The sequence below is a fragment of the Monopterus albus genome, unplaced genomic scaffold (genome assembly GCF_001952655.1).
Source record: "Monopterus albus unplaced genomic scaffold, M_albus_1.0 scaffold91.1, whole genome shotgun sequence".
Taxonomy (NCBI): Eukaryota; Metazoa; Chordata; class Actinopteri; order Synbranchiformes; family Synbranchidae; genus Monopterus; species Monopterus albus.
This window is the reverse complement of record NW_018127971.1, coordinates 615,113-626,036: the sequence shown is the minus strand read 5'-3', so window position 1 is coordinate 626,036 and position 10,924 is coordinate 615,113. Positions and strand designations below refer to the sequence as shown.

General features: G+C 41.7%; 1 protein-coding gene across 1 annotated transcript in view; it reads right to left on the bottom strand.

Moving 5' to 3' along the window:
- Nucleotides 1-896: 896 nt before the first annotated feature.
- LOC109964656 (uncharacterized) overlaps nucleotides 897-10,924 on the bottom strand; it is a 34,503-nt gene continuing 24,475 nt past the window's right edge. Inside the window, exons 6-10 of the mRNA XM_020608118.1 lie at nucleotides 10,679-10,920; nucleotides 10,171-10,332; nucleotides 9,070-9,228; nucleotides 6,587-6,721; nucleotides 897-3,638 (exon numbers count right to left, since the gene is read on the bottom strand). Coding sequence (XP_020463774.1) covers nucleotides 3,114-3,638; nucleotides 6,587-6,721; nucleotides 9,070-9,228; nucleotides 10,171-10,332; nucleotides 10,679-10,920 — 1,223 coding nt within the window. The 3' untranslated portion in view covers nucleotides 897-3,113. The remainder of the gene's footprint in view (nucleotides 3,639-6,586; nucleotides 6,722-9,069; nucleotides 9,229-10,170; nucleotides 10,333-10,678; nucleotides 10,921-10,924) is intronic.

Genomic DNA, 10,924 nt, shown 5'->3' with positions numbered 1-10,924 from the left:
ACAGCAGTATTGGCCCATAATTATATCTGAAGACAATTAACAAACAGCATGTGGATCTGCATGGAAAGCATGAAACATTTAGTTTCCACAAAGTACAATGTGTCTGTGACAACCATCTTTTTTTCAAGAAATATATTATATACTGTATGTTTCATTGCAACATCATCAGAACAGCAACAGACTATTTTACACATTTACATCATAACATATTGGTTTGTGCAATGAACATCTGTCTCAATCAGTATATAACTGTGTTCAACAAAATATATTGGATCAGTTGGATCAGTGCTTTTTCTCAGGATAAAGAAAACGAGACACATAACGTGAGAGCCAGAGGAAAAAAAAAATGTAATAGTGATTTCCAGTCAGCACTGTTTAAGGGACGCCTCAGCAGAGCTTGTTAAGCGTACTCAGCTGTTGGTCATTTCTCATATCAGACAGTAGTTGAGCCGTTTGTGCATTGTTGATATCAGAGTGGGGTTGCCCTGACCCACAGCCTCTGCCCTCCCCCTCAACCCCCATATCACTCCCTGACTCCCTCACAACTGGTCATCAAAGGCCCCTCTGCTGCACAGCGAGGGAGAGGGGTGAAGCAGAGAAAGGTGAGGACTGTGTGGGTTACTGTGGGACGAGCACAGCTGGGGGAGGAAGTGTATGCAAGGGCTGATCAAGTGGAAGCTAAATGTGCTGCCCCTCACTAAACTAGAAACACACATGGCTCAGCGCTGCAGTGTGTGTGCCTGGCAATGTGTGTGTATGTATGCACACATATATCAGGAGGAAGAGGAGGGTCTGGGTCCCTTTGCAGTGATCCTCATCCAGCTTCATACTAGCTGATTTTCATCTCCCACCCACACCTTTATCCCTCTTTCTTGCCCCCCCCCCCCCCCAAAAAGGCAAAATAAACAAGGCTGTGCCCTAAACTCTCTTTCTCTCTCTTTCTATTTCTCTTCTCTCCTCCTCCAAGTTGTTCCTTTAGAAAATCTTTATGCTGCTTTGCATCAAATGGCAAAAAGGTACAACAGAAAAGACCAGTAAACAAGAGATTAAGTACCACAATATTTGTCTCCATATATCAAAGCATGCATGTTTTTGATCAAGCAGGAAAAACTGTACCAACAACATAAACATACTGTTTTTATGGCAGTGACATGAGCTATTTAACCGACAGCATTGTCAGTAGGTAAGAAAAAACAAACAGCACATTAAAATACAGAGTGCATTTGTTTTACATACTTTTCTGACACAGTAGCATTCATAAATGTTTACTAACCTTTCTAAATCCCTTTTCTCTTTGCATGGTTGAGAACATTCTAACCCATCCCTCTTCATCTCTTATCATTATGCCCACCTATTAAGCCTCTGTTTTATTTTCTCCCTCTGTTGTTTCTTTTTTTAATGTTCCCCAAAGCAACATGGGAAAGACACCGTTTATATTGAAAGAGAAGAGAGACTGGAGGGTGGGGAGAGGGCAGAAGGAAGCCTTCCAAAAGATGTTTGCTGGTTCTTTTTTTGCCCAGCTCTTTATTTTCCTCGGAATTTGTGCCTTCTGTTGCTGTTTCAGCCACCACAATGTAAGTCTGACGAGCTCCGTGGATCCCCGGCTTTGACTAGAGACCAGAGAGCAAATCAGAATTGTGCTTGGAAACACTCTTTACAGCATCTTAATTAAGTCAGTTAAGTCAACCAGTCCTGCAGCTCTTCAGTTCAAAATTACAGTGGTCATAACATCGGATGTTTACACTAATCAGAAGACAGGACATATTAACTGCACAGGATGAAGCATCCCGTTGCTGTGAACACTTTCACTTCATTTTTTTCTGAAAATAGTCTTTTCTCATTTATCCCAGTAATACACTAAAGGTTTCATATTGTGAAATCTGTCACTCATATCACTCGGGGGAAAATTCTTGCCCAACACGCTCAATGCCCCTGATCTGACCATCTTACCCTATGTGACTCTGCCAAGTATGTGCGGGTGTGTGCTAGGGTTTGTCATGCCACGCTCTGATGTTTGTCAAACCTGAACGTGGATTAAGTAATCTCATAATTTATGTGAAGGTTAAATTATTAACCAAAACTCATTTTTTATAGTTATCCGGAAGACTCTTACTGATAACTGCTAATAAATTGCTAATATTTTTTACCGGAAAAAAGAGAAAGAATATCCTCACGCTGAATTATGCAAGCTCCCAATAATTATTTATTGCATCTTGCTGCAACATTTCGACCAACACCGTCTGCATCAGGTCTGACATGCACACTCTTCAACTGCTTTGTTTTTTGTTTTTTTTTGTAAAATGGGGACACTAGCCTTCCGTACTTCTGTGTTTAAGTAGGCCTACAAATTATAGGGCCTATTCTCGACCAAAGCTTGAAAATGCTGTCTGCCAGGCATCAGGCCAAGGCGTGCAGAGAACCAGTTTCAGTTTGCTTAGGGAGAGCTGAGCACTGCAAATCTCTGTGACATGCATCTGCCACCGTATTTGTTGTCATCTCCATATAGCAAAGCATACAGTACATAAGTCCCCCAAGATGGTGCATGTGTGATTGTGTATATGGGTTACAGTGTGCCTTATAATTTTAATACAGCCAGCTTCCTTGTTACCACTGTCTCTTTTCAGGTACATGTTTGATTTTGAACAATGCATGCACATTTCTTTTGTTTTATATATATATATATATATGTATATATATATATATATTAAATTGTGTTTTTCTTGGGTTGTGAGTTACACCACACAATCGTTAAACAGTAAAGTGTTCATATAAAAATAAAGATATTATGAAAAGTGATGCACAACAGGTGAGTATGGTCAGTGACACAGTAGTTGAAGGTGTTTATTCCAGTTTTTTATTCTTTTTTTGGTTAAAATGTATTTGGTCCATATTTGGGCTGGACTCGGCTTAGGCTGGTTCTGAAGTACAGACCAATCAGGGGAAGTTTGAACCTGGATTGAGACCCTGTTTGTACCTGATGTCAACACAGAATGGATCCTCATGTTGTTTGTCTGTAGAAGACCTTGTATCTATGTACAGCAACCTGTTGGCTGACGAGCACAAAGGTCCCTTTCATGACTCTGTACCATCGGCCTGTTCTGCCTGTCAGCCAGCTACAGGCCAGTGACGTACATCTCCATCCCGTCATTGAAAGTGAAAATGGTGGTGGTGCTGGAGCTGTTGCCCCCTTGTTTCATATCACTGATGGTCTCATAGAGGTTTTCCCCACCAGGAAGGCCTCTAGCAGGCAAAACGTTGGATCCTGTGCCCTGAGGTGCCGCTGGTGCTGCCTGCTGTTGCTGCTGCTGTTGCAGCAGCATCTGCTTCTTTCTCCTCAGTGTGGCGTTACCCCCGGCTGTGTTGTTATTGGATCCCCCTTGCTCACGTTTCCGGTGGGTGTCGATGGTAGCATACGCAGGGTCAGATTCGGCTGTTACACTTGTGGGCCAGGGCCCGTCTCCTACCGGCTCATAGCAGGGCTCCTCCTGAGAACGTGCTTGGCCCTGGATTCCTCTGCCTCGGCTCCGGGAACCCGCATTTCCTCCACCAAAAGAACGTGGGAGGGTCTTTGCACCATTGTTTTCCAAAGGGGGTTTCTTCTTCTGTGTTTTACACACGATGGAGTAGGTGTCTGCGATCTGATAACACACAGGAGCAAAGCATAGTATGGTGCCAGTCAGTGACTGAAATAGAAGGTGACTGACTAATACCCTGCTTCATTTGGTCTTGTTTCTATAACTGAATGTATTGTGTTGGAATTTAAATGAACAGTAGCTGCATCAGGTGTTTCCCACCTAACATTTCAGAGTTAGCTATGAATATATGCAGACTGTCTATATTTATGTGTGTATTTCCATCTGAATGTATGCCAGATATAACATATGAGAATAAACATATACAGTAATGTTACCAATTTGATGTATGCAAATTAATGTGTGATCTGGGATTTTGTGTGCAGCTTCAGCACGTGTTGACAGAGCTTGCTGTGTGCTGTAACCTGACCTAGTTTGACAGGGTAGGATAAGACAGAGTAAACTGTGTTATCAGTCAGTTGAGGTCTATGCAGAGAGACAGAGTTAGCTTTACAGTGGATGGACCTGTTAAAATTTCACCACAACTGCTTTAGCAATAGAACAGCAGGGCATGAGAAAGATCTGGTTGACAGCCAGCTCACTTAAAAAAAACCCTGTTCAATAGTGTTCACTAACGGACTTTGCCCACATCTCATTTGCTCTGGATTAGGCTTATGTACATGTTTTTGTGACTGTGTTACTGCAGGTGTATGCATGTGTCTATACTGCACATGTGTTTACTGGATGTGTGTATGTACAGTGTGCAGCATGTAAGATGTGATATCTAGGACTCACAACTGAAAGGCACATGTGAGGTCTTGTGGGAAGTTTGTATAAATGAGGGCTGTGACCTCTGGCATTTCTCTGTCAAAATTCCACAAGGGGAGCACAAGAGCAAAGGATTGTGGGACATGGTCATGTTTACCTTCCTTGCTCACACCCAGAGCAGCAGCTCTGTTCTAGTGACCCTGAGAAACACTTCCTATTCAAACTCTCTCTCTCTCTCTCTCTCTCCTTACTTTCATTGTGCCTTTATATTCTACATCCTACATAACAGAAGATATAACATTAATAAAGCTGAGCAGATATAATTAATGTACAAACCACTGTCATTTTAATTGTGACTATCTCCTTTCTGCCTCTGACACACATACCCTGCCCCCACGAATCTCTTGTGTGACCTTTTTCAATAAACAAAGACCCTGGCATATGCTACAAGTGAGTGCACACAATGTGCAGTGTGCGTGTATGTGCAAGTGTGTGTATATGTGTGCACAGAATTTGCAGCTCTGTGCAGCAGAGGAAGGAAGTCACAAGATGATGGGGATTTCAAAACTGGGCTGCAGCTGTTGAGGAAGCCTGTGCGTTGTATGTTTTCTCTTCTCCTCCCCTCTGCCTGTGCTTTTTCTGTTATGTCTCTTCTTTAGCTTTCTGCTCAGACTGAGGATTTGAGAAGTCATATTTAAATTTCTGCATACACTGATTATCCATAGAAACACTATAGTATGACTGATGCATCTGTGTGTGATCAACATTATGAATAGCAAATATGGCACAAGTTTCCAAACAGTCTGCTAGCAGATGATATTTATCTGGTTAGACATGCTCTGAGCAATATGACTGGCTGGGGAAGGCAGCGCCTCCTAACAGCCACAAAGGGCGTGGAGCAGAAGGAGAGAGTGCCAGAGGAGAGGAGGAGATTTAGGAGGGAGTGGAAACTCAACACCTTTTGATGGCTGCAACTGAAAAACTCCAGAGGATACAAAGTATATGGGCATGTTAGGGCAACAACAAACTCTCCAATGGAAACGTACAGCAACCAGGAGAGAAAAAGTTTGCAAAAGAAAAAGTACAGAAGGAAAAATAAACTGCAAAGGAGATTGCAGAATGCAGTCAAGGCCAGCTTCTCCGTATACCCATCTGATTAGCAGAGGAGGTGTTTAATTTATGAGCCAAACAGCAGACTTAACCCCTTAATCTCCACATACAGCATCCAAATCTTGGGCCCATTGCTGCTTTAGACAAGAATCTTACCAACAGCATGTCAGGACAAATGCTTTATTTAACTATTACATGCTTCCCAGAATAGATAACACTGTCCATTCATTTTCCGCTCATCTATTATCTTTTTTGGGAGCAATGTAATCATTATAGGACTTAATAAGCAGAAGCTACATCAAGCTACTTTACGTTTCTGTGTTAAAATTCAGACTTACCAACAGTTACTGACAGAAAAAAACCCTCTGAGCTGATGAAGATGGTAATGGAAAAGAGAAGGTCAGTCAAACACAGACCAATAATAGACAGTGGTTTATTTAGAGACACCCCCATATACTTAGATTGACCCTTCTAACCCCCCAGGCACGACAAAAGTTCTCAAACTGCCAGCAACTCTCTCAGTACACTGTGTCCACTGGAGAGCACAGACAGAAGGACTAACAGTGGAGAGGTGGGGGTGGAGTTGCTGCATGTGTGCATGTAACATGATTGGTGAGTGCAGACCCCCCACCCCTCCAGACATATATATGTATATATATACCAGTATATATTTAGGTCAATTTGTAGCCCACATTCCAGTCAGGGCCGATCACGTTCTGTCTGCATGGGCTGATGATGCAAAGCAGTGAACCTTCTAACATTTCTATGAATGCAAAGTGGTGATAAATTATTGGGCAGCAGGTGATAGTGACGTCCGATCCGTCTGGTGAGATGTGCCTTGGGGACAGATAGATGAGTGAGGGGCTGGGAGGCTGAGGTCAGGGTTCAGACAAGTGGTTGGGAGTGCTGGATCTGTGTAACGTAACCTCTGGCTGTAAGCAGAAACCTCCTATGACAGTTAGGTCACAGGGCAGTGGTGTTAAGATGACATGCCCAATCAACTGGGCGCCCCATTTGGTAAACACAACAGTCACAAGTCAGAGAGCTGTCTGTCTCTTTGTCTGCCTGATGTTCTTCTGGTTCCCTGTGGAGTGGTCCCTCCCCCCAACTACCACACATACATCCACATATACTACCTCCTTTGCATTTGGCGGAGATGGGTGCCCCTGTCCATTCTCTCCGCGGTGTGGAGGTGGGTGTAAGGTGATGATGTCATCGTCTTCTGGAGGCTTCCAGATGTACTGCTCCCCATTGCCCATGAACACTGCCTCCTGGTAAACAAAATCAAGTGAGGAGCTCAGCTAGGTGTTGTAATTATGGTCCCAAAGTCTTTGAGCAAAAGTAAATCAGAATTAAGCAGAAACGGTGTTCTTAAATTGTGTAATTCAACACATATGGTCTTATTATGTGCAGTGACCATGTGTGAGTTTGTGTTGTTTTATTGCTTTCGGTGTTTGTCCTAAGATCTGTGAGTCACGGAAGTTTTCATTTGCATGTTTGCTCAGTAGGTAAACAGTAACCACGCTGCACAGCATGCGCTGACTGTGCACATATGAGAGAGAGAAAGAAAGACAGAGTGCTTTTCTTTTAGAGATGGCAGACTTGCACAGAATAATGTGGACTACTTTAATAAAAAATAAAAAAATTGGTCAGTACTATTGCAGTAAAAGTTACTGACCAAATGAGGTTCTAAACCTTTTTTATGAGAGCTATCTCCATTTCCACAGTATTGAGTGAGTTGACCTTCTCATGCTTTTTTCTCTCCAAGAACAGCTTTCATGTCAAGCTCCAAACAAATTAATAAGCAAATGACACGGTCAGAAAAAAAGTGTAGGCATTGGAAGCTGGCAGCTGGCAGCTGCTCTGAGACCAGTTCCTAACTGAAAACAGATCCTACTGGCATCTTATTAAATATCCTTTGTTGCCACACCTTTATTTTTGTGTTGCTATTAAGAGTTTCCTTTCCGAATGAACCCTGTACCTTTTCTAAAACCACAAATGATGTCAAAGAATGCCTGCTTAACTGTTAAATGCTCATTGAGTTAATTAGTTACTCCTTCTCTGTGACTTTTAGGCAAAGTTTTTATGCAGATCCACTCAGTGAAAGATTCTGACAGTGCTGAAAAAACATAACCACCACTTAACTCAACATGTAAAGTTAATTTTAACAAGACATATAGAGAAGATAACAAACAAAGTCCCAGTTTATGAAACTCTTTGGAACGTATTAGCATGTCTATCTCTTTTGAGGTAGTTAAATGTAATGCTTCAGCTGCCTTGTAGAAAAAAAAAGCATAATAAAATAATAACCAAACAATTTCTCTTTATACATTTTTATCTGTCATGGCGATCAAAACCAATTAGAAACCAATTAGATAGCATGCAGTGGTGTGTGCACATGAGACCAAAGATGGTTACATTTTTCTGCGGTCCTCCTGTGCAGTGACAGTGAGTAATAGAAGCAGAGGCAGAGTAAATGGCTTCAATATGTGAACATTACTTATTCCCACAGTGGCTGCTGGCTACCTGTTAGCTGTTTCTAGACAGGCTTGTTGAACTGTAACACAAGCGTGTTTTCATTCTTTGTGGGGACTTTACATTAACTTACCTTCATTTCCTAGAGACTTATCCTAACTTTAATCACAACCGCTACTTGCCTAGCACCTAACCCTAACACTTAACCCAACACCTAACCTTAAACCATGTTGTCACCCTAACATTCAGTGATTTACCCTCAAAAAGGCGTTTCACAAAGTGAGGACCAGCCAAAATGTCCCCACTTTCCACAAATGTCCTCACTCTGTAGCAAAAAAAACAAACAAACTGCTATGTAGCAAGTACAAGAACCAGACACACACACACACTCACACACACACGGCAGCTTGGCAGCCTGCTGAGCTCTTACATAATATATCCTTCCACTCTTTGCTCTGGCCAAATCTAATACGTGCTGTGCAGTACAGTGCAAAGGGGTGGAGGAAACACACACACACACACACACACTAAGGATTTACAATGCATAGATTAAAAGTGCAGGTCAACAGTGGGGCAGACATTCACAGCTATGATAAAACTGTTTAACCAACCTTATCAAGCTCCTCAAATTACTAACACAAAAGAAAAAGTCACCTGTTTTATGCTCTGCCAAACACACATAGATACTGTATGTGTGCCAACAAACGCACAGGAAAGGCTGATCACCATCCGATCATTGTCCCTGTATTTCCCTCTCAGAACTGCCCTCAACTGTGGCCTCAACTGTACATAAAGACATTCAATTCTAACGCGATTAAAATGTTTAAATCAAAGACAAAACCACAAGCATGGGCGTTATTCTGGTTGGTTAGATATTGAGGTTGGGAATTTTATTATGATATTGCTCCAAAAATGTTTGCAGACAAAACAATATGTTCACAAATATGAATAAAAATTAATGATAACAAAGTGCGCATGTATGGTAAAATAATGAAACCATGTCTGACCATGAAGAGTTGTTTGCTTGTGGACAGTGCCCTCTGGTGGTGTAGAGGCAGACTTACAGTTTGGACAGATGGATGGTTGGATAATACTTTGCAATGCAAGGTTCACAGGGAGCATTCTGATCCAATGATTCCTCTACCTTTGGGAAGGAGTGCAGGTGAAAGGGCTCCAGTGGTTTGCGTGGAAACTCCTGGCTGCGATGTAGAGGAGGAGCAGCAGATGTTGAATCGCTCAAGCTTGACTGGCTGTCCGACTGGCTGTCAACCCCATTATTTTCCTTCCTGTTTGTCTTGTCAACCTGGAGGTATTGAGTTAGCAGTAAAAATACTGTATACAAACCATTTAGTCAAAGCTGCAAAATGCTAAATTCCCACATAATCAAGTGTCTTGGGATCTCTCATGCATGTCAACAAGGTGTTTTACACCTAAACAAGAGATAGCAAAGTTGATACTAGTTGACTGTCCTACTTTTCAAAATATTTCACCTGAAAGGAAAAAAAAATATGGTGCATTGCATTTTAAGATTGTATTGCATTTAGTTCTGGTTAATGATAGCAAAGTTGATACTAGTTGACTGTTCTTCTTTTCATAATTTTTCACCTGAAAGAAAAAAAAAATATGGAGCATTGCATTTTAAGATTGCATTGCATTTAGTTCTGGTTAACTTATTATTTTGCCTAATTATTTGGAGCCAGAAACATTGATGGTTGCCTTTTTATAGCACTGTGTGCAGTATAAAGAGTGATGTGCTCCACTAATGTGAGAAAATTAACGTCTGTAACACGGTGCACTTCATCCTAGTTTTAACAATTTGTCTTAAGAAATATTAAGAAAATACAAAATCCTAACAATGAGATGAACCTAAAGGGTAATTACATTAGCTTTTACTGTTTTTTGTTATTAGTTTTTTTCCTTGTGATGTCTCTTGTTACCACCCTCTATCACAAAAATACATATGTTCCTTGACTTTTAAAACACAGCCCAGTGTTCTTCTTAGGACTGAATGCAAACACCTACTTCAGTAACATAGACACTGTCATACGAGGCTAGAAATTAAATAAAAAGACACAATGTCTAAATGTAGAGGCATCTAAAGGATTTTATGAGTTTGACAAAGTCTGACTTAGTAAGAGAGAAAACCGAACTACTCCTTTAACTGAATATAGAATAAGGGCATCACCTCTTTTTTCTGAAGTTATGACCTGAATAACTTAAAATAAAAATATATGCTTATCACTACCTTTCTGAACTTCCGTATAGATGCGTACTCAGGTGCAGTTGGATCTTGGATGGCCAGCGTGTTAACAGAAAACAAAGGGGACCTGTTGACCCCACACGCCCCATTACCTCTTCCTGCCTGACCATTAAAGGTGCCATTGCCCCTGCCATTCCCTTTTCCACCCTGTAAGAAAAAAAACACAAGGTTCTGTATTACTAAAGATGTCAGCTACAAACAAATTACTGTCGCAAATCCAAAACCACTGATGTAATACACTTTAAACAAGTTTAGTCTATGAAGATAACATGATGCACACCATCTGCAGGCAAAAACAAAACAAAACTAAACAAAAAAAACATGTAGCTGATCAATTTCATGCAAATAAGGTTAGTCAGTGTAGAACTGGTCTGGTGAATCCTTCACCCTTGCAGAGAGTTTCCTGGGAGTGTGTGAACAGTAATTAAGTTTCACCCAGTGTACTGGATTTAAACTTATAATGTGAGCTTTGGATCTGTGTGTTTATACATACATTCCCATGCCCGTTTCCATTGCGGGCTCCATTGGCATGAACTGGAGGGCTCTGGGCAGCTCTGATTGTCGTCAAAGATGTTGATGGTGGGGCAGGGGGCACCTTGGTACTCGTGTCATGTTCCTGGACTCCTACACTTTCATATAGGCCATCATCCAGACATTGGGTGGGAGCGGGTTTGTTGCGCAAGCCCACCTCAGTGTAGGTGTGGTCTCTGGCATCCCCACCTCCTCCCCCTCCCCCTCC